We start from the raw sequence: 24,899 nt of genomic DNA on the forward strand, positions 1-24,899 counted from the left end.
TCATACTTTGCACTTAGTAGATGTCCTATCGAGTGTAGCTGGGTGACTTAATAATAAGCACCTACAATGTGGAAAACGTTTTACCTAAAATGTTAACTATGTTATGAATTATGTACAAAGACAACTTTAGCAGCTTTTTTTAAGCTCCGAAGCTTGAACATGCAATCTATTCTGGAGGGCTTTTTTTTTTTTTTTTAAGACAATTTCCTTTGCATCAGGGTCAAACTCCACCACTGAATTACCAAGCATATCCTGGCTTCACTCCCACTCTCTCCTGCTTTGTACAAAGAGCCCTGTCTTTTCATTTATCTCTCCCACCCTGTGGCAGGAGAGGAAGACCTTTTTATTAAACTCTGCTTCCCATCATTTATCTAAGTTGACCTTAAAGTCCTTTGAGATGGTCTGTCTTTCTCCAGGGACATGGAGCTTGCAACTTGCGTCGGATAGTTGGATGCTATAGGTTGGAGGCTTTACTTTTGCTAGGAGCAGACATTATGATTTAAGCAATAGGAAAGTCCTTCAAATTCCTTCTTGCATTTGGTTTGTATGTTTCTTGTCCATCGTTCCTGAATTTCCATGATTCACATGTTTTGGAATTTGTGAGGAATGGAACTCATCAAACTGTCTTTCACCTTGGCAACTTTCAAAGGTATTTTCACACCTTATGTTTCACACCATGTTTTAACCTGTGTGACTGCAGTAGGCAGTAGATAATATTAATTGGATTTTATGGATAAGAAAATGTCGGTGGGAAGGTGTGACATACGCTGGCCAAATAGCATATTTGGCAGGAAATAGATTGAAATCCTGAGTTGGGTTCCTAATTCAGTGCTCTTTTCTTCTTGATTCTAATCTTGTTATTAGTTAAAGAGAGAATGGAAATTTCCTCACATAATTTTCAGGACATGGTACAATTTCTTCTAAGTAGTATTTGCCCAGTGAATGTCTGTTAAAAGACTGAGATCATCTGAGCTTTGGGGAAATTTTGGATTTGCCTTACAGTTAAGTGTGTTAGGACTTTCCAATGTTACATAGTGTGCCTTCCCTCAATTCCTTTATTCATCCATAGAGCGGTTCTATAAATTCTCATATTTACTATATAACAAATATGTAGCAAAAAGGACCCATGTATGGTATTAGTCACAATAATAATAATACTCACAAGACAAATGGAAAAGGACCAAGATGACAATGGTCATGGAGAACAGTTTCTGTAATAGGTTAGAAACAATAATTCTTGTCACATTTTTGTGAACTATAAAATGTTATGCAAAATATCTTCATCATCATCACCATCATATTCTTCATTACCATCTCAATTTGTTACACATTCTTTTTCCTTTAGTATTCCATGCATAATGTAGGAAGTGTGCCTCATAACTTCTGTCCATGATAGTGTGCAAACCACATGAGAACATGAACATATCTACCTGACTTTATGGTGTGAATATAGTCTGTAGGAATATCTGGTGATGAAATCAATACTCAGTGTTTTTCTTTTCCTTTTGTTTTTTTGCTTTTTGGTCACACCCAGCGATGCACAGGGGTTACTCCTGGCTCTTTACTCAGTGATTACCCCTGGTGGTGCTCGGGGGACCATATGGGATGCTGGGGCTCGAACCTGGGTTGGCCACGTGCAAGGCAAATGCCCTACACGCTGTGCTATTGCTCCAGCCCCCTCAGTGTTTTTCTTTAGAAGAGAATAGAGAGCTTCATATGTAAGCAGCAATTAAAAATATTCAAAATAGTCATTGTAATCATTGTCACTCTCTCACCTAAGAAGAAATATGCCTGGGTGGGATGGTTGGGTGAACTTTGGTTTTGTGTGGGGAGGGACAGAGGTGGCAAGTGGAGGAGTCATGCTCATCTCTCCTGCCCAGGGAGTTTGCCCGTTGGAAGGTGAGGAACACAGCCATCGAGAGGAGAGACCTGGTCCGTCATCCACTGCCCCTCATGCCGGAATTTCAAAGAAGCATCCGCTTGCTTGGCAGGCGACCCACCACTCAGCAATTCATCGAAACCATCATCAAAAAGTACGGCACCCACCTCCTCATCTCTGCCACCTTGGGAGGTAGGTCAGCACTCACTGGGCCATAGTCTTGTCATGGCTTTGGGTCTGGGATGGAGAATGGGTGGGATGCCTGAAAATCAAATCTACCTTAACATCTCTGCCATCATACATCACTGGGGTGCATACATCGCCAGATAATCCAAATTGTCTTGACTTTGTGGCCACATCAAGATAGTTGGTTTTATTTAGAGGATGGTCTCATTTTACTGTTTTTCGACATTTATGGAAACACTCTTTATTTTGCAATTAATTTAATTTAATATGAATGTTGGGTCTCATTCCCTTTACCCTGAAAGAGCCTCCAATGCAGCACCACTGGGAAGAACAAATAAGGAGAGGCTGCTAAAATCTCAGGGCTAGGACGAATGGAGATATTACTGGTGCCCGCTTGAGCAAATCAATGATGACAGTGATACAGTGATGAATGTTTAACCTAATTTTTTATTATTTTCCTTTGAATGTAGTTTAATATGGGAGAATAAATGAATTTCAGATATTGCTTAGAGAATTGCTTTAAGTCCAATCTAGGGCTGAGTAGTTTAATGTTAGTATCTTAGAAATGGGTTATCATTTGTAGTTTATATAAAACTTGGAGTACATTAATAGAGAAATAGACTCATTGCTCCAACCTATTCAGCCTTGGTCATCCCTCCCCATCAAGACTTTCAAAGAATAAGGATAATAGGAGAATATAAGCTAGAGTAAACAAATGCAAAGAAAATCAGAAATGACAGGGTCCTCTTTAGTTTTATGTCTCTGGATATTTTCTGAATGCATCATTTCATATTTCTAGTTACAATCTCGTGGACATGTTTTTGGTAACAAGGTCCATTAGATCTTGAGAAAGTCTCTTTGGTGGTATAATATCATGCTCTATACAGAGCTGAAAAATTGCATTTGGATATGGCCCATGACAGATAAAATATAATGAGTATATTGATTGAAGTATGGTGGGTAGACTGAGGTATAATTATAATTATTTACCTTCTTTAGCAGAGGAGTGAGCACTGTGAACTAGAGTGATTAACACAAAATTCTAGGGGACAGATGTTGCTTTAAATCAGCAGGAATTGATCAAGTTGAAGGAAGTCTGCAAAGCTTTCTAGGTGTGAGTATACACGTTCTTCCGAGGAAGGCCCCTTAGTAATACGATTGTGTATAGACAATAAGCAAAAAAATTGATTGGGAAAATTCATTTAGTCTTGCAATAATCATTGCCACAGTTTAGTTTATTATCTGCTCATTTGAGGAATCATAGCTTATTTTAGTCCTCAAAAAACTGTAAATTGTGCTGTATAATCTCCGTTTTAAAGACAAGCCAGCTGAGAGATATAGATTGTGAATTACCCAATGCTTGTTTTTTTAAATTAGCATGCTCTGTCCACAGAGTTTGCCTTTTTTTTGACCTAACATCAGTCATCACTTTAACAACTTCACACACCTGCTTAAACAACCAACCCACCAGTACATCTTTGCTGCCTGTTGGTAATCAGATATTAAGTTAAATAGGACTTTGAATGGTAGCTTCTGAAGTACAAAGTCTCTTCTGTTGTAAAGTGAGAATGATAACATATCTACACTAAGTGTAGCATCAACTTGTAGCTCTTTTCTTCCACCTCCCATTCACTGGGCGGGGCGGGGTGGGGGGGGAAGAAAATCACTGGGAACAATTCAGTTCTTTAGAAAGTGTGTTCTGTCCGAGTCCCTGGATATCCCCAATAACAAAGACTTTTCCTTTGCAGTGAAATATATTTTTAATTTCTCCAAGGCAAAGTTGTGAATTATTCACAATGCCTTGTTCCTCTCCTACTTTTACAGCATAGCATTTTAAAATATGCAAAGCTTTGGATTGAGTTCTAGTGCTGGACCAATGGCATGAATTCCCCTCCACTCTTCAGTGTGAAGGAGTGGAACTAGAGTGGGCCTGTACAGGGGGGAGAATAGCTGTTGATTGAACACAGTGTCCAAGAGCTATGCCTGATCTTTCTTGCTGGCATCATTTCATTCCAATTCTTAAGAGTTTCCCCATGCATTGGGAGGTGGTAAGTTGTAGTGAATGGAGGGTAAATTAGAGTTTTGATTGCTGGGGCCCCGTCCTGCCACCTGATGCTCAACAGTTTCTTGTCCCTTAGCAAGTTGGTCCTCTAAGCCTCCATTTCCTCTTTTATATGTAGAATGAATAGTAGTACTTCCTTAATCCGTATTGTGAAAATAAAATAAAATAAAACAATCCATTGCATCCTCAACATTGTCTGGCTACCAAATTGTTTCTATTGTCATTGTCAAAATTCCTATTCCTTTTGTTGTTGCTCTGTGATTTGGGTTTTGCACAGCACTCAGTGGTGTTAGCATCCTCATCCTTACTGTTACTATTGTTTTCATGTAGTGGAGCTGAAAAAAAATAACTAGAGGATTCAGGATAAAAACCCATTTCTTTCACTCACTAGGAGGATGGGAAACATTGAGAAATGTATTTTCCTTTCTTGATATCATTCTTCCTGTCTAAATAAAAGAAGGTGGGAAAAAATTGTATTCACTGTAATTTTTCCTAAGGAGTACACCATATTCATTTAGAAGAAAGACTGTGATAAGCTGTTTGAGGTGTCAGGTGAGTTCCTTGGGGCATACTCAAACAACAAAAGATGATCCTTAAACTGTCACTGTCAGGACAAGCAAATGCATTTGTTTGGCTCTAGAGGGAGAGGGAAGAAGAAAGAAAAGGGGATGAGAAAGAAGAATTGGATCTAGTGGTGAGGGGACTAAAATTAAGGATGTGTTTATGCACTTGGTAGAGAGAAGGAACTAATAAGTATTTGGGAAAATAAAAGCACTGATGTCAAAATAAATGTCACCTGATGTTCATCAATTTGCTGAGCGGTCACCAGTAGCATCTCCATTGTGAGACATGTTACTGTTATTGGCATATTGAATATGCCACAGGTAGCTTGCCAGGCTCTGCTGTGCTGGCAGGATACTCTCGGTAGCTTGCCAGGCTCTCCAAGAGGGACGGAGGAATCCAACCCAGGTCAGCTGCATGCAAGGCAAACACCCTACCTGCTGTGCTATTGCTCCAGTCCAGAAAATAATAAAACTTAAGAAATTGCCTACCCCCTGAAACAGTCCAAAGGCAAGAGAAGCACATCCTTTGAATGCAAATCACGAACTCATTGGGTATAGAGAAATTGAGGCACCCATGTAAAGATGGACCCTCTTGAAGAGGAGAAACTAAAGAGATTCTTATCACGACCTTTAGTTATGTTAAAGAATCCCAATCTGAAGTAAAGTTTGTAATAAGAATCCAAAGGGAGAGATAGTATAGTGGTGAGACATTTGCTTTTCATGCAACCAACCTGGGTTCAATCCCAGGCATCCCATATGGTCTCCCAGCACTGCCAGGAGTAGCTTCTGAGTGCAGAGCCAGGAGTTACCCCTGAGCTTTGCTGGTTTTGACCCCAAAAGTAAAAAAAAAAAAATCCAAGTGGACTGTGGAGAGTCTGAAGCTTTCCTTGTGACAACACCCAGATTAACTTTTCTTCCATCTGGAGAAACCTGTATTCTCTCTTGAACACAGATACAGATCTATCTCTCTCCTTTCACATTTTAAAAAATTTCCTTAAAATTATTTTGCATCATGATTTCACCTCCTTCGGATGTTCTTTTCTATGAGGGAAGATCACAGACTTGGAATGCCCACGCAGAGGAAACAACTGACTTCCCTTTTCCTGCAAAGAGCAACTTCTTCTGGCATGAGTCCAAAAATGTGGGTGGTGGGGACCCATTCTTACACAGGGCAGAACAAATGGAATCAGGCACCACTTGATAGTGGCTTTGTGGGGCTGGTGGGCCATGAGCGTCCATTCTGTGTAGGTGCGTGGAGCAGACGTTACCATTCCAACCCACGCTGGTCACTTTCTTGTGTGGCTAAGGTGGACCCAGCAGAGAGGTTGAGCCATCTCACTTACTTCCAGACTTCACTAAGTCACCCGCAACAGGTTCTTTCTTTCACATCAAGGAAAAATATTAAAGTCATAAAATAGTCAGGATAAATGATCTCTCTATGGGAGGTGCAGGGTAAAACTAAGCACTGAAACGATACCAAGGAATACTAGAGAGAGAGCAATTTCTCTTCATCTCTCTGAAGATATGGCATTTTGGACCAAAATAAACATGGGCTGGGTGTCTATGTGATAGTAAACTTGCCTGTGTGCATGGGAATGCCTGCCTGCCAACATAGGCCCAGGGACATAAATGTCAGCCTATGTTGGATGTTAGTGTATACGGAGACATGTGCATATGTAGTCTATACATGCACACATGGGGATTGATTCATCTAGATGCAATATGCATATCAATGTGATTGCATCTGTATGTGAATATGTACAAATTGCATGGATGTGTTTCTGGGGTGGGGCTGAGGTCAGTGGGCCCCCATGGATAGCTTACATGAGGCAAGGGGGAAAAGATGGTCACTTTTTCCCTGTCCACTTGTACCTCCCTGAGGCCATCTGGGAAGAGCAGGAGTGATAAAGTCCTTTTTTGAGTTCCTGTAAGTCATGGGCCAGAGTCACCGCCAGCCCCACTGGCTGGCTGTCAGGCCACACCTGACACCCCCTTGGTCTTCTAGGTATGGGAGTGGATCCCCACCACCCAATGTCACGGGAAGCCATGGAGTCAGGTTGGAGCGAGGGTTTGCTCTTTGTATGAAAGGAAGGTCAGTCCTAGGCCTTATCTAGGGTTTCAGGGTTCTTGTCTTGCCTCACAGAGAAGAATTTCAGGAGTAGATGATCAGTGAAGTAAAAACAGATTTTATTTGGAGGTTTTAGAAAGGAGAGGAGGGAGAGAAAGAGAGAGAGAGAGAGAGAGAGAGAGAGAGAGAGAGAGAGAGAGAGAATAATGCACTCAAGAGATCACAGGTTCACAGGTTTCTCCAAAGGCAGAGAGAGCACCCTAACACACCCCAGCATTAGATACGGACGCACGAAAATACAACTCTCAAAAGGGGAGATGCGGGCAGCACATGTGCTTGGCCACGTGGACACTAGCAGCACATGGGCCTTGCCTCATGTGTGCCCCCTTTCTTAGTCCAAGGTGGCTTTTATAGGGTTTTCCCTACCTGCCTCAATGTGGGGCTCCTACTTAGATAAAAGTCCAGTCCATTGCTAGGTGGTTGCCAAGGGGCTGGAGTTGGAAGTGATGGATGGTCTTCTTTGAAATTCCTTTCCTGGTCTTGTTTCTGCTGGTGCTTCTCTCCAAGGGGGTGGGTCCAGCCTTCTCTGGGTCTGTTACCAGCACCAAGTGAATCTTTATTATTACCCACCCTGCATTTTTTTTTTTGTTCTGAAGTAAAACAGATTTTATTTGGAGGTTTTCTGAAGGGAAGGAAGAAGAGAAAATGGGAGAGAGTGGAGAGTAACGTGCTCGAGAGAACCCTGGCTTCTCCAAGGGCAGAAAGAGCCCCTACACACATCCCAGCATTAGACATGAAAGCATGAAAGTCCACCTCTCAAGAGGGGGAGATGCGGGCAATGCATGTGCTTGGGCACCACATGTGCTCGGCCATGTGGGCACAAGCAGCACATGGAGTCCAGCAGCATATGCACCTACACCCTGCATTTCTTTACGATGAAGAAGATTGAGAATAAAATCACAGGGACTCAGAAGGAATAGCTGGAGAAAGGTCTGGAAACTGAAAGTCTGACACCCCAACAACCCCCCACACCCCAGGCTCACACACTGGAAGACGTAACTCCTCCTATTGCCTGAAAGCATAAAGCAGTCCCCTCACATCTTATCCCCCATCTCCTGTGGATCTGAGTCTCAGGTCCTTCCCCTCAGAGGACTGTGTGCAGCTGAGAGTGAGGCAAAGCCCCCTGGAGGCCAGAGAGAGTGAGGAACGGCCTAAGCAGGGCAGAAAAGGCAATTTGCAGGAAGGCCCAAATGGGAAAGCAACTTTAAGCAGAACATTCTCTTAATAAACAAGAAATTAAGTCTTAATAATGCAGTGAGAAACCCATTAACCCCTCTTGATCTGAGGTTTGCTTCTTCCCGTTCTCAGTCTGGAGGGAGCTGGGCTTCCTTCACCTTCCCTGGCACAGGCCCTTGGAGGGCCTGAGCTGACACTTAGAATATTTATCTCCTCTGCCTCCTGGCTCTAACCTCCAGCATATTCACTTCCTTAATCATGTACCTTCTTCAGTCTTCTACCTATTCAATCATTTCTCTGCCCATTCATCCATCTACTATCTATTCATCTATCAAATAATGACTGAACATCTGTTCTTGATCTGACCTGGGAGAAGCATGGAGAGCATTACAAAGGGAAATCAGACCCTGAACTCCCGCAAGCCAGTCACCTCCTTTAGAAATCAAATTCTAATTGTTTACAAAGACTTTTTTTTTTGATAAGGTTGGGGGGGGAGGTCCACACCCAGATGTGCTCAGTTATTACTTCTTTTGGCTTTGCACTCAAGAATCAGTTTTAGTGGTACTTGGTGTACCCTGTGGGTTGCTGGGGATCAAATCTAGGAGAGGAGGGAGAGAAAGACAGAGAGAGAAAGAGAGAGAAAGAGAGGTCTCTCTCTCTTTAGGTCATCTGCGTGCAAGGCAAATGCCCTCCCCCGTATACTATTGTTCCAGTCCTATGAAGACATGTTTAATCCAGATAAATTCAGGTTGCGGTAGGGTCCAAGGGACAGAGCATCATATCCTCCTGCAGTTCATGGGAAAGTGGCAATGTGAAGTGTCTTATTTGTCACTTAAGCCTACATTTATGGAAGCTTAAAGATTAATGTTGATGGTGATGAATCTTTTAGATGGGGGGTGTCAGATTCGCTATTGAGGTATATATGGCAGTCAAAAAACACTGTAGAGTTGACTTGCTTCTATTTTTGTCTGCTTACTTACAAATTCCCTGATAATTTATTAAGTGCATAGTGTAGACCCATATCATGCTAGGTAATGACACTGAAAAGATGAAAGACTCTTACACACCACCTGATCTCACAGTACATTACCACAAGAGAAAGTGACGGGGCTGTCAACAAGCCATGCCACCCAGGTGTTCTTTGGAGATATAAAATATATAACGGAGCCCATGGTTAGAGTTCTTCATTGATTGAGTTTAATGGGAGATACAGGGAAGGCTTCTAAGAGAAGGTGTTTCCCTAGGGTGTTAGATGACACCTGAGGGATGCAGAGAAGTTAACTAGGAAAAGAAATTAAAGCAGAGGTCTGGCAATGAGAGAAAATCGAGCTCATTTGAGTGAGTGGAGAATGCCTTGAGAACTTTAAGGGATACAGCTGGATAGAGAAGATCACATTTGTACCTATGCTCCATTTTATCCACAGGATTGTGGGCACATTCCACTCCCTGGGCCTCTCATCATAGTTATTTGCCTGTAAAGAATCCCCTAAACTTGTGTCCCTAGACCAGCCAAACTTAAAATTTAACATGAATCACAAATATGAATTCTTTATGCATTTAAAAGTTTTATAGCCCAATTTTTGTTTGTTTTGCTTTTTAAGTCACACCCAGCAATGCACAGGGGTTACTCCTGGCTTTGCACTCAGAAATTACTCCTGGCTGTGCTTGGGGAACCATATGGGATGCTGAGAATTGAACCTGGGGTTGGCTGTGTGCACGGCAAATGCCCTGCCTGCTTTACTATCACTCCAGCCCCATATAGCCAGATTTTAAAAGATTAAAGGGAGACATGGCTTAATATTTTTTATTTAACATGATATTTCCAAAATACTATTAATTCAACCTAAAAACAACAAACTATTCATGACTATTTTGCACTTTATTAGCTTTTCATAGATCTTGGATATCTTCTGTGTAGTCTATACCTGCAGTATACCTGCAGTATATCTTCATTGAAACTAGTCACCTTTTGGGCTACTCTGGGCTTGTCCAGTTGCCTCCATACTATTGCTCTGATGACTCTACATTGGGGACAATGTTGTAAGCATTTTTCATCCGAGTGCTCAGCACGTGCAAAATATTCCATGAAAGTTTGCTGAGCTAAACCAGTGAGTGAATGAGATAATTATAGAGTGCAGATGATTGTATCTCTGAGGTTTGATGGTATTGTTGGGGATTCGTCAGCGGGCTTGTTATGCCCTTATCCGAGCAGGTTCTGGATGGTGAATGGAATATGCCAGGTGAAGAACAGAGGAGACCTAGATAGGAGATTGGAAAGCCATAGAATGATTGCACTCATTTGTGAAATTAAAAAAAAAAATGCTATGAGACTAATGGGCTGGAGCGATAGTGCAGTGGGTAGGGCATTCACCTTGCACACAGCCCACCCGAGGTCGATTCCTCCACCCCTCTTGTAGAGCCCGGCAAGCTACTGAGAGTATTTCGCCCACACGGCAGAGCTTGACAAGCTACCCTTGGCATATTCGTTATCCCAAAGACAGTAACAAGTCTCACAATGGAGACATTACTGGTGCATGCTCGAGCAAATCGATGAGCAACGGGATGACAGTGATACAGTGATACAGTGATGAGACCAATACCCAAGGACAGTAGAAACAAGGGCCAGGAAGATTAGTCCAAGGTTGGAAGCCTGCCTCAGTGCTGAGGGAGAAGACAGTTGGGATAGAGAAGGGGCAATTATGACAAAGAGTTGGAAATGATCACTCTGGATAAGAACTGAACTGCATGCTGAGAGTAGGTAAAGGAACAAACATGATAATCTCTTAGTATCTATATTGGAAATCATACTATCCAAAAGGAGAGAGAGAGAGACAGAGAGAGAGGGAGAGAGAGAGAGTGAGCCTGCTACAGAACTCCCCATAGAGGCAGGTTTTGGGAAGGGATTGGGTGACTGGAGGGAAACCGGAGTCACGGGTCATTAGTGCTGGAAAATGTACACTGGTGGAGGGATGGGTGTTGGATTATTGTATTACTGAAACCCAATCATGAACAGCTTTGTAACTGTGTACCTCAGGGTGACTCAATTAAAAAAAAAAAGATTCTTTAAGTCAAGCATTTAGGAAGGATGGGAGGACAAACGGCATTTCAAGCAGAAATAGAGCCTGAGAAAAGTCTAACAAGAAATTTGGCAAGCACAAAACATGGAGGGAGAAGGAATGGTTGGGCTAGAACTATAGGGTCAAGGGTGAGAGACAGAATGGAGGCTTAGTGTGGAAAACTGAATGACAGTGGAACTGTGTTCCAGAAGCTCTAATGGAGGAATCTGAGGCAGAAAATTAACCTGTGAGTCAGCACTGTGCTCACTTCAGAGGAAAACCATTGTCTTCCGGAATCATTTTTTTTAATCTTCAATTTAAAACTTCATCAGCATTCTGAAGAAATTTCAGTTGTCTTAGATATCAAGCTTTTGTCCTCAGAAAGTACTGGCAGTGTTTGTGCTCTGAATATCCTATCATATTAAGTGGATTAGATGCAAGGATAAATTTCATACAATTGATGTCTCCCCATAATCAAATGATGGTTAACACGTCCGTGGTGATCTCCAAGTGACAGGCAGGATTCGGATGCATTATGTAATGTACTAATTTATCCTTATGCCAACATCATGAGGTAAATATAGTTTGTATCCATGGTTTTACTATGAAGAAGCTGAGACACAAGGTTACAGAGTGCAGAGAACTGGTTCATATCCTGTCCATTTGGACTGTTATTTAATACTTCTGACAATGAGTTGTGCTTGCTTCTTTGAACCAGACACTTGTACAAGAAATTTATATTAATATTGATTTATTAATTCTTAATAACTGTATTAACTGTCATGCCTTTCCTAATTCTTAATGAATAGTCTTCCTAGACTATCCACTTTATTTAATGAATAGTGAACAGAGAGGTTAAGAAACATCCTCAAGTTCACAATTTGTAGAGGGAGAAACTAGAGGGACATATCTCTGTAGCAGGAATATCTGGATCTTTCTTTCTGAAATTGGTGAAAATCCTCCTTGGTATTCAAAATAAAACGCATCCACATTAGTACTGTTAATAATCAAGGCATGTATTTCAAAGGAAACTTCCATGACGTAAAATACTTATTTTTATCTTATCTCTCTCTTCCTCGTATCTTGCCTTGTTTTCTTGTTTCCCCTGATAGGACATCTTCGTTGCACTCTCAGTAGTGTGGTGCCTGGAATATGTGGATATTTAAGAAATATTTGTTGACTGGATTAGAAAAGCTATGACATAGATTTTGCTTTCTCATTGCTACCAAGCACTGGACTTTGTATAAGGGGTACATAGTGTCTAAGATAAATAGCATCTTACCTGACAGAACTCAGTATTTAGTTTATCATCTCTGTATAGGCACACAATTACTCCTTTATGTCTGTCTGTGTCTTTTTCAGTTATGTATTTTATCTGTATCTGTCAATCTGCTCACTCTTTATCCATCCATCTATCCATCCATCCATTTATCAGCTCACCTGTCTGTCTAGGTAATAATCGTAGAAGAAGAGGAAGAGGAAATAAGGATGGAGGGAAAAGGAGTGAGAGATGAGAAATGGAAAAGGGGGAACTAGATAAGGATATAGGAGAGCTCTTGGATGAAACTCTTTAGTAGAGCAATACTCTGCTTGCATGAGGCACTAGGTTTGATTGCTATCACCAAAACAAAACAAAAAAGCCAACCAAACAAAAATAAACCAGGAATTTAAGAGAGAGAGAGAGAGAGAGAGAAAAGGAGATAATGGGAGGCCATATCCATGAATTTACATCAGAGACTGAGACTCAAAAAGTGGAAGTGAGCTCTGTTTGGTAGAGATGATGCTAGTGACAAAAAAGCTTAATGACATGTTTTTTTTCTAATGACTTGATGAACCTTGGCATTTGCATCTCTTTCACTGTCATCCCTTGTCATCGATTTGCTCGAGTGGGCACCAGTAACGTCTCCATCTTGGTCGCTTGCAGGGCTCTCCCAGAGGGATGGAGGAATAGAACCTAGGTCAGCTGCATGCAAGGCAAATGCCCTACCCACTGTGCTATCGCTCAAGGGCATTTACGTATCTCACTGCTAAGTAATTATGTTCTTTTTCTCTCGTTGTGCCTTTGGTTTGCAAAAGCTGTAAAAAACTTGGGCTCTTATACTGGGAGGCTTGAGGATGTCTTCAGCTATCAGACCCTGCAGCTGTTCTGTCCATCAAGTCTACAGATGTCCTGAGCATCTCTCTTTTCTGTTCAGGGGAGGAGGCCTTGACCATGTACATGGACAAAAGTCATCTCGACAGGAAGTCAGGGAATGCCACTCAAAGTGTTGAAGCTTTGCACCAGCTTGCATCGTCTTACTTTGTTGACCGTGATGGCACCATGAGGAAGCTCCATGAAATCCAGATATCAACTGGAGCAATCAAGGTATGACTTGAGGGGAGAGGGGGTGGTTGTTAAGACAGTCACACTGCAACACAAGTATCCAGAGAGTTGATGGGCGAATACATTCTCCGGTTTCATATTCCTGTGACGCTCACGGTCCCCTCTGTCTTACGCTGTGATTCATCAATATTCTGAACATGTTCATCAGCGTGACCATAGTTACTGATTTATGGGAGCAGCCCTGTCTATGGTCACGGCAGAATTATCAGCAATCCTTTCATTCAGTCTTCCAGTTTTCCTACATGGATGATTTTGAGATGCCCTTCCTAAGTGATGAATGATTTCATAAGGTAACAGAGCTAGCAGGAGTTAGTTCCTAATGCCTAAGTCAGACATCCTTCAAATACTTGTCTTGTTTTGTTTTGTTTTGTTTTGTTTTATAGCCTCCCCCCATCTTCTCAAAATGGTAGACTGGGATCTTAAAACTAAAGACTTGCTCAGGTATATGTTGCTGGCGGAGGGCGGGGGGTGGGAGGTGGATGTCATAGAAGGGCTGAGACTCTCCTCTCTAAACCAGAGATCACCCAGTAACTTCTATGAAGGAATATCAGTATATATTTTGGCTCTGTAGGCCATATGTTACTACAATGCACCTTTGCAGAAGTAACACAAAAATCAGCCCTAAATGATTAGAAAACAAAAGGGTATGGCTGTGTCTCGTCAAACTTTATTCATAAAGCCATGCACTCTGTTGTGTGCTGTCTGGTGACATCTCTACTAGCTTTATCCAATCGAATCTTCTAGGAGGATGGTGGGGTATTCTCTCTATCTGTGCTAGTCAAGATAATGGGTACCATGGTGTTTAGAACATTTGATATGTGACTACTGAGGAATTAAATTTGAAAGTCAGCTTAGTTTTAGTTTAATTTAAATTTAAATAACAATAGTGGAAAGAAGATGTGGGCTACTAAAGGACAGACCAACCCCCTTAGCCCCCGAAAACTAAAAAAGAAACAAAAAAATAAACTGCATCAGAATCCATGGTAAATGCAGTAAATACATTTAGAGAATGCTCTTATTTACTTATCCAGTTTTGGGTTTTAGGGTCACACCCAGCTGTGCTCAGGGCTCATTCCTGAGCCATCAGGTTTGCTCCTGGCAATGTTTGGGGAACCATATAGGAGATTGAATTTTGTAGGAGATTGAACTGGGGTTAAATGCTTGTCTTACCTCTCTGCACTATCTCTCTCACCCCTGAGGTTACTTCTATAAAGAGAGTAAGGGAGTAAGGGAAGACTTTTTTTTTCCATCTAAAGGATGAGTTCTGAAGGTTCCAAAGGCATAGTCTTTTGTTTTGTTTTGTTTTGTTTTGTTTTGTTTTGTTTTGTTTTGCTTTCTGGGTCACACCCAGCAATGGACAAGGGTTACTCCTGATTCTGCACTCAGGAATTACTCCTGGCGGTGGTGCTGGGGGACCATATGGGATGCTGAGAATCGAACCCGGGTCGGCCTCATGCAAGGCAAACACCCTCCCCGCTGTGCTATTGCTCCAGCCCCCAGGCATATGTTTTTTGTGTCTCGAATTTTCTTAAACCAGATTATATCTGCATTGTGTTATATTTCTCCATCTTCTTTCTAATTTTCTGAGTAAAATGTAGATCTCGCCTGGCATTTAGACTTTCAAAGGTATTTCTGGGGGCAAAGCAGGCAATTAGGCTGGGGAAGAATCAGATGAGTAAGACATTGACTAGGGGAAGAGAAAAGGCCATGTAGAAGGGAGGTAGGAAAGGGAAATAAATCACATCAACAAAAAGCCAGCTTATCTGAGAAGAATCGCCTATATTGAGGGATTATGTTGTTAGGGGACTCAGCACAGAGAGACAGATCTTTATGAAGTCATCAGAGTCAGAGTGAAGCAAAGGCATGCTTTTCATTATCACCCAATGGTTCTCTCCTCCTTGGAAGGGATGCAGAATTGAGATACTGAAACTCTGTCACAAGATAATCCTCTTTTGTGCCTCCTGGAAGGGCAGGCTCCCTCTTTTAGAGGAGTTTTTCAGAGAAATTGCAGGGAGATGGCTCAAGAAAGCATTCTTAGAGTAGGAATGTCTTCTATACTATCTCAATCTGTGACTGAGACTTTTCTTGCTGTTGTTTGATCTACCCAAGACGTAGCAGAATAGAATATCTCTCATTGCCAGCTTTCAGATGAGCAGCTGAGCCAGGTGGGCAAATTTTGCCCATGATGTTTTTCCAGGATACATTTAGCAAAATGAATTGGGAGATTTAAGTTTCATACAGTAAAAAAAAATATGTTATTGTCTTGTAGCCCAAAAGAAATAGATTAGAAGAGAAGGAAAAGTCAACTAATTCTCTATTTTTATACTTTTACTTTTTCTTTTTTTTTTCTTTTTGGGTCTCACCTGGTGATGCACAGGGGTTACTCCTGGCTCTGCACTCAGGAATTACTTCTAGTGGTGCCCAGGGGACCATATGGGGTGCTGGAAATCAAACCAGGGTCAGCCACGTGCAAGGCAAACACCTTAACTACTGTGCTGTCGCTCCAGCCCCATACGTTTTTTTTTAATACTTTTTTTGAAAACCATTTTTATTAAAGTACCAGGACTTACAATACAGTTAATCATACTTTCTCTGCGTACAACATTCCAGAACTACATCCTTCACCAGAGAAGCCTTTTCCCTCCATCAAAGTCTCAAGGACACCTGACAAACTGCCCCTCCTCCATCTAAACTCAATTCCACAGACAAAATCCTCCCAATAACTTTTCTCACTGTTTTATTTCCCCCCCACATATAGGAGGGGTCGTTGTTGAGTGAAGATGGTAACAGCTACTCAGATATTGATAGTAGAGCTAATGTTTCTGAAATTCTACAAGTTTGTTAATCAAAATGATTTTTTCCAAAAGTTGACTCCTTTGTTTATAGTTATATAAATTCAAAAATATTATCCTAATTGTGCTCAAATATATTTCAAAGTTTACAGGAACTACGTAAATTCTTCAAATGCAAAATGTTGTAAAATTAAAGAAAATTAAGAAAATTTAAAGGGGGAAATATGAATAGATCAATAAAAATACCTTAGTGTGTTTTATACTGAGAAAGGGAATATTAGCTTTATATTAGAAGATATTATATTATAGATACTGCTTAAGTGTCTGTGTTAATAAATAAAGATTGTAATAAAAAACCTCTTTGGCTGTAAAACTAAAAAAACCTAAGTAGACATAGAACATTCAATATAAATGAGATGTTAATTTGTTCTTGGAAAATGTATAAAATCCCTTAGCAAATGAGGAGTAAACATACCTTTCTCAGTCTAGTAGAGGGCAACCATAAGCACTGTGAGTGAGTGCCAGACTCCATGCCACATGCTGGGAAATGTTTCCATAAATACCAAATGCACCAGAAATATGATCGCTAGCTTTTTCAGTGGAATGAAAGGGTTAATATCATTTGATATATGGCAAAGATGAGGGATGGAAAGTTAGTGATCCAAAACCACCACTGAAAAAAGACAACTGGCATTAGGAAACTTATCATTCCGTATACCCATTTATGCTGTATCTTTATAGTTGGATGTATGCATCAAGTCAAGTCTTATAAGTCATTTTGTGCTAACTAGTGAGAAGTTAAGTCTGGAAGAGTAAAGAAATCTCTTTTCACAAAAAAAGTTTCTATTTTAAGGCTGTGTTTTGGAATATACGTTCCCCTGTTGCTCACTCCTTCAAATATTCTCATATGTTATGCTGGAAACACATTGTCTAGTTTCTTTGTTCTGCAGTGACTGATTGGATCCTTTGCAGAAATTTCTTTTGGGAAATGAAGACCATTATATTGTTATTGTCTGATAATAATGCTCGTGTATTCATAACAATTTTTAGAGACTTTTGGTGTCAAGATGCCTAGCACTGAACATATGCCATGTGTCAGTACACCCTTTGTATCTTGCCTCACAGACTCCCCAAGAAGGATCTATGAGAATTAGGTCACTGCAGAAGCTTGAAGACATGATTTTCTTTGGTCAAGCAGCAAATGAATGACCCAATCAGCATTTCTCATTGATTCTCCTGATCCCCACACCTGGGCTTTTGAAAAATCCTATAGTGCTTCAACCCATACATTCAAATAATAGTGCAAACGACCTTGAAAAGTTATAAATCAAAAGAAATGGCTCCACTCGTTGTGCTTGGATGCCCTGCTATCCTGACATCTGTCTGGGGATAACCAAGCATGATCCTTGGCAGACAAGGTGCTTAGGAAGTGGTCATTCACTCAGAAGTTCTGAAGATTTTTCTCTGCCAGCTTGTCTCTGCTGGTTCTGTCCCAGACAAGGGCACTGGTCTCACATGGTCACCTTTGATGTCCACTCCAGGTTACAGAGACACGTACTGGGCCTCTGGGCTGTAACAGCTATGACAATCTGGACTCTGTGAGTTCCGTCCTTCTGCAGAGTACTGAGAGCAAACTGCATCTTCAAGGTAGGATCCCCTTGGAACTGTGGGTAGACGGGATACAGCACAGTGAGGGGGGTGCTTGGGGTTTAGCAGGAGACAATGTGTGGTAGGAGAACAAAGAAGGGGAAAGACAAGGAAATCAGTGAAACCTACAAATATGGAAATTATGACAGTTATGATGATGTCTTTAAGTTTTTCTATCCTGTACAGGGCATTAAATTCATGGTTATTAATTAGTTTCATATCTACACTATGGAAATATGAGCTTTATCTGATTATTTTGATGAAACTGCCTAAACAGTGTTATTTATAGATGCTCCTGACCTAATATATATATATATTAAAGTTTCATATCACACCATCTGAATCTCCTACATTATTGTGTTTGATTTTCAATGCATTCTGGCAGGTCTTATTTGAATTCTAGGAACTATGAGACATTTTATAGAATTTTTGTTTGTGTATAATCTTCTTTCTCCATATTGGTTTGCCAATTGTGGTCTTCAAAATACATAGACACACACGCGGATGTTCGTGGATATGTGCATTGGGGGATTAGTAGAATTTACAGAGACCTTTTAATGCTGGCTGGATTGTAGAGTGACAGATATATTCTTTGACACTGTTGGTGAGAATGCATCAATTATAAGAATTCATTTGCATATATATATTTGTATTTGTTTAATTCAGTTCTTGTTAGGCCCATGCTATGTGCTCCCTATATACTTACGAGCTTAAATAAAATAAAACCTTTGAAATAGTAATTTCACCCTTATTAGTTCATTATACAGAGAAAGGGAGATAGCAGGAGAAAATGACAAGGCTTTAAGTACAGAAAGTGCTGTTTTAAAAAGCATAATTTATAATAGCAAGAAGCATGTAGAGATCTCAATTTTCCACATGAGAAGACTGAGTGAATTGTGTAGCATGCACACAACAAAATAATAGGCAGGTGCTAAAATGTGGCTTATAGAACATTATCAAGGACTATGTGAGAGTGATTTCATATAATGTTAATTAAAAAATGAATGGTTTATGATTGGATGTGTGGCATCATCTTAACAATGTGAAAAGACAAGGGAAAATAATATTGCAAGGAAATATTCTGCGATGTTAAAAGGGGTTACTTCTGCATGATGAGGTTATAGGTGAGTTATTTTAGGCTCCTAGTTCCTTTTCTAACTTTTCTACAGTGATCATGCATTAACTTTATAGTCAGGAAAAAAAAATCCATGACATGCTTTAACTTTGAAGACACTAAAAATGTGACCTTCTAGAAAAGTATATGATAAAGGTGATTCTGAATGTCAGTGGGTGGAAAGTTGGGTTGAGATTGGCAGGTAGAGCTAAGCAGAGTCTAATAAGACTTTTGTATTCCTGTTCCTTGGCAACTCTTTGATTCACGGTCCTCTTATAGAAGATGGTTAGAAAATGCAGCAGGGAAAGCGTGGTCTTGTCTCTTGGAAGCAATGAAAAAAAATCTCTTGGGGAAATTCAGGCCACAGAAGCAGTTCAGTCTTAAAACACAGTAAATTATAACCTCAGTATCACGAGCAGTAACCATATCTTTCTTTAGTATAGAATAAACATGTTTGCTAATGCTTGATAAGAACACAGATTTAAAAAGTCAAATAATACTTGGGCACATCAGGATTTTCAACTTATTTATTCTCATGCTTAACTGCACAGTCTAGGTGAAGTACCAGCAGGGTTTGAATCTGGGAAGTGTGGCTCCATCTGAGTTTTATTACCCTGTCATCCCTGTATGAGGTCAAAAAAGATGTGTATGTTTTAATTGTAGTAAATGGAGGAAAAATTCACAAGATGTTAAGAGGATGTTATTAAGATTTTAAGAACATTTAGAGACTGATTTACCATGAAGCAAGTGAGGTTAGGTAGAGGTCTCTCATCACCTAATAAATACTCAACTTTTCTCATTTTAAATATTCATTCATATTTAATTTTTAATCCTTTTTCTCAGTAAACAACTATTGTATTAGGGTCAGTACTTTAAAACCCACATCTTCCCATTTTTATAGTCACTGTCACTGTCACTGTCATCCCGTTGCTCATCGATTTGTTCGAGTGGGCATCAGTAACATCTCTCATTGTGAGACTTATTGTTACTGTTTTTGGCATATCCAATATGCCACGAGTAGCTTGCCAGGCTCTGCCATGTGGGCGAGATACTCTCAGTAGCTTGCTGGGCTCTCCGAGAGGGGCAGAGGAATCGAACACGGGTCGGCTGCATGAAAGGCGAATGCCCTACCACTGTGCTATCGCTCCAGTCCCCATTTTTATAGTAGTAGAAATATTTTAACCACAAAAGAAGAGATATCCCTCCTCTACTCTGGATTGGCTAAGGTACACCAGTACTGGGGCCCAAATTTGAACATCACATTTTGAGGGACATTGAGAAGTTTTAGAATGTCAAGAGGAGTGTTTTTTAGGATAACAGCTGATGAAGACTGACTTGCAGGAAGAGAAACTTATCTGCAATATAGCTAAAATGGTGTCTTGCAGAAAAACAACTTCATTAATCTGGCTAAGCTACCTAAACCTAATGGAAGAGGGAAATCAGAAGGATGGCTCCTTTAACTCAGTATAAAATAAATCTTTCCAATCTTTTTAATGTAAGTTTATGCCCAAACTTATATTAGCCGGCAGAGGAATATACTGATTGCCTACTCTCAGAAAACTGTAAAGAAATGGGGCCAGAGAGATGGTGCAATAGGTAGGGCCTAGCAAGTGGCCTACCTGGGTTTGATTTTGGGCACCCCACTTAGTCTCTTGGGCACCTCCTGGAATAATCACTGAGTGCAGAGACAGGAATAAGCCCTCAGTTCAGCCAATGCAGCCACTGCCCCCCCACACACACTTATTTAATCATCATTCAGTTGAACAATTGACTTGAGTGATTAAAGTGGGTAGTCTTCCAATCCTTCTCAATTCTGATTCAGGATTTTATGAATGTTACAAGACATCTAATCAGATTGACAGTCTGCAAAATTGAATGACTAGCTCTGGATATATGAGCACAAAAAGGTTCCAATCAATTCCAATTATTTTCTTTTTGGTGAGGGCATAGGGTTGGGCCATACCTGGCAGTGTTTGGGGGTTACTTCTGTCTCTGCACGCAGAAAACACTCCTGGCCATGCTTGAGGGACCATATGGGATGCCAGGGGACCAAACCTGGGTCAGCCACATGCAAAGTAAGTGCCTCACCCACTCTACTGTTGCTCTGGCTCCTGAAATTGTTTCTTAAGAACCCATGTTAGCATTGAACTAAGCACAAGAATATGTGTTAAAGAAGACAGACTTGATTTCTTCCCCCAAGTGATTACATACTCAACCAAAGATTCACTTAAAAAAAGTGGATACATTTTGCCTGTTTTTGATCCACCCCCAATAGGCTTTGAAACTACTCCTGGCTCTGTACTAGGTGCTTGCACCTAGTGATGCTTGGAAAACACCAAGAGGAACTGAGATTGAATCTCAGACATGTGCATGCAAGGTATGCACTCAGTTCTTTCTCTGGCCCCAGCAACAGAGAAATAGAGAGAAATTTTATTTATTTATTTTTTTTGGCTTTTTGGGTCACACCTGGCTATGCACAGGGGTTACTCCTGGCTCTGCACTCAGGAATTACCCCTGGCCGTGCTCAGGGGACCATATGGGATGCTGGGATTTGAACCCGGGTCGGCCGCGTGCAAGGCAAATGCCCTACCCGCTGTGCTATCTCTCCAGCCCCAATAGAGAGAAATTTTAATGGTAAAAATGTCTGACAGTTCTATTTACCAGATAGTATAGTGACTGAAATTACTAAGTCATCTTGGAAGTTTTTGCACAAAAGTGAGAGGTTGGTGAAAAAGTACAGGAGATAAGGTATTTAATTTTTATGTACCCAACCCCAGTTCAATGTCCAGCAGCACATGGATCCTGATCATAACCAGATGCAGCTCTGGAGACCCTCGGAATGTCATCTAGGGGACTTGGCCGACAGGATGACTCGGGTAATTCCTGGAACCATGGGATACAAGTAGCACTCAGGTCCTCACATTGAACCATTGGTTTGGTTGGCCAGAATTACTGACAGGGTCCTGTGAGTCTCTTGAGTACTGCTTGGGAACCTCAAAATAATAACAGACTAATTAATGGATAAATATGATTAAAACTGAAGAATGAAGAAAAAGATAGGGCCATAGATATTAAGGCAGATGGAAGAATCTTTATGAAGGGTCATTTGGGGAAATTAAAAAACGTCAACAGTTTAGTGCAGGCATCAATTATGAGAAAGACAAATACTCTTTCAAATCCTGGAAGGCTTCTACAGCTCATTAATGAACTAAATTTAATTTTAGAACAATGGGCACCATGGAAGGGTTTTTAAAAAGGAACTAGCATGAAAAGATGGATGCTTTGGAAGATCATTCTGTTTTATTCAATGAGTTTGAGAGGGGTAGATTAGGCAACCAGTTTGAGATTGGCAGAGAACTGAAGATGTCACAAATTTATACCATGGAGGCAGCAGTAAGAATGGAAAAAAACCCAATCACTTTCAGGAAGTATCATGACCAAGATTTAGCAAAAGTACTGTAAAGAATTCACTAATTGGGTGAAGAGTAAGAATTCACTAATTGGATTGGAGTTGGTAGACATTCTGATATATATATATATATGTATATATATATAATTCTAGGTCATAAATGCTATAATCAAGATACAAAAATAATTTATATTATTATGGAGATTCAGAAAAAGAAGTCATTTATTCTGCCTAGTCAGAGAATGAAATTGCAAGCTATAGAGTAGAAGGAAGTATTTATGATATAAGTATCTGAAAAAAGACTTTAGAACAAAACATATATGAACTAAAACCGGTAAGAAAACCTAGACATTCCTGTAAAAAAAAAAACGAGCATAAAACATCTTACAAGTTAAAACACAAAAATGGCAAACATTTGAAACATTGTCTTATATTCAGACAATATAAATTAAAAGCCATAGTTGAATATTGTAAAGCAGTCTAATTTACTGAAAAAAGACTGGCAATGTCAAGGAATGATGCAGCGAGGTAACGTGAACTTACATGCATTGCTTATGGGGGAATAGCACTTTTAAGTACAGCTAATTTGCAAAATTCTGCCAGAAAGTCTACTAAAAACTCATATATCCTTGTTCTGCGATCCTACATTGTCAAGTCCTAGAAATATGTCCAGCAGAAATTTCTTCAATTCATTAGTATACATGAATGTTCATGGCAACTTTCTTATGCCCCAAATGAGAAATAGTTCCAAATGCCTGGAACAACTAGGAAATGGATTGCTAAAATGCTGTACATTGGCACAATGGGCTACAGTCCACAAAAATGAGAAAGAATAAACTCCCCTTTTATGCAATGCTAGGGAAGAATCACTTGAACAAACACTGAGTAAGAGAAACTGAACGAAAGTGCTTCTGGATTCCATTTCTATAATATTAAAGAAAATCAAACCCATTGCTTTAGAATTTCAGGCAGCATTAACCTTTGGGCAACTGGATTTATGGGAGAGAACAAAGATAGATGAGGGAAGTTTCTAGAGATATAGATAACTTTTGTTCCTTTTTAATATGTTAGAACATTCTAAAGTAAGTTGTGCTTACTTTGAGAAAATTCACAGAATTGTGTGAGTTATATGCATACAATTAGGTGAATATTATTTGCGTCCATCAAAAATCTTAATAAATTACCCTGTTTTGACATCTTCTGCATAGAAGAATCATATGCATAAAGCAGATATGTAGTAAAGAAATATCCAGGGACCAGAACAATAGTACAGAGGGTAGGGGCATTTGTCTTACATGCTGCCAACCCAGCTTTGATCCCTGGCATCCCATATGGTCCCCTGAGCTCCGCCAGGAGTAATTCCTAAGTGCAGAACCAGCAGCAACCTCTGAGTACCTCTGGGTTTGAGCCTAAAAGACAAAAAGAAAAAAAAAGTGAAAAAGAAATAGCCAGCCTGACTACATAAGTTATATAAGACTGAGAGTCGAGGTACTAGAAATAACAACAGACACTATTGCTTCTTTATGTCCCAGGGGCTGTGTTAATCTAATTTTACATTTTCATTTGTTTTATTTTAAGTCTATGCTTTTCCATATTACCTAGTTGTACTTATTACAGTCTTAGTTCTCAGCTATCTCCTATGAGGATAGAATGAATAGATCCCAGTATTGTAGGTGAGGAAACAGTAGCTGAGAGGGGTCACCCAGTATGTGATTGAGCTGGATTTTAATCTAGTTGACCTGATTTCAAAGTGTCTCCTTATCAAAACAGAATTATTCCCTGTTTTCCTAATTCCTCTAAATAGGTTGGAAGGGGGAGATTCTGTGAGTTTATTTTGGTACTTGATTGTGTCATGAATGGTACTCTAATGGCATTCATACTGTTTTCTCAGAAAATATCCATAAAAATGGCAAAAGTGGAAGGAAATGGAAAAAAGGAAAATATTATTGGAGAATGAGACTAGAAATGAGAAATATAGGACCATAGAAACAATCAGAGGCTATTAGTAGTCGAAGCAGCAACAGCTGAACCAGTAGTAATAATGCTAATGGCATAATGATAACTTTTTATTTTTATACTTCTCTCTTCAAGAAGACCACTGAGTGTTTTACTGGCATTGTCGTGTAATTTAATCTAGTATCCATCTGGTGAGATATGCATAGATCAGAGCTCTGTGTCAGTAGCTTACTGATGTGGAAAGGGTGTATGTAGAAAGAATATTTTGCTGAAATCTAGGAATGATCCAGAAGTGTATCCATTACAGTCACTCATTTATTTAGCAATATTTAATAAACACTAACTATATATCAGAGAGTGTTTACAAGCTGTGAGTTCAGTAGTGATTAATTTAATTCTCAGTCATTTTTGAATTCATTTTAATATGTAGTGTCAAAAAGGCAAACAAGGTTGTAAACAAATATATCTTTTTGGATACAATCAAAGATATGGTTAAGGAACAGAAGATGTAGAAATGGTAGACCATGGTAAATATTTTCTCTCTTCCT

The 24,899-nt window shown here is 40.1% G+C and overlaps 1 protein-coding gene across 1 annotated transcript in view; it reads left to right on the forward strand.

The window, feature by feature from the left end:
* Positions 1–24,899, forward strand: part of BRINP1 (BMP/retinoic acid inducible neural specific 1) — a 224,790-nt gene that overhangs the window by 139,876 nt on the left and 60,015 nt on the right. The window contains exons 3-5 of the mRNA XM_055145020.1: positions 1,881–2,071; positions 13,246–13,415; positions 17,767–17,872. Of these exons, the coding sequence (XP_055000995.1) occupies positions 1,881–2,071; positions 13,246–13,415; positions 17,767–17,872 (467 nt within the window). The remainder of the gene's footprint in view (positions 1–1,880; positions 2,072–13,245; positions 13,416–17,766; positions 17,873–24,899) is intronic.

This window comes from Sorex araneus, chromosome 1 (genome assembly GCF_027595985.1).
Source record: "Sorex araneus isolate mSorAra2 chromosome 1, mSorAra2.pri, whole genome shotgun sequence".
Lineage (NCBI taxonomy): Eukaryota > Metazoa > Chordata > Mammalia > Eulipotyphla > Soricidae > Sorex > Sorex araneus.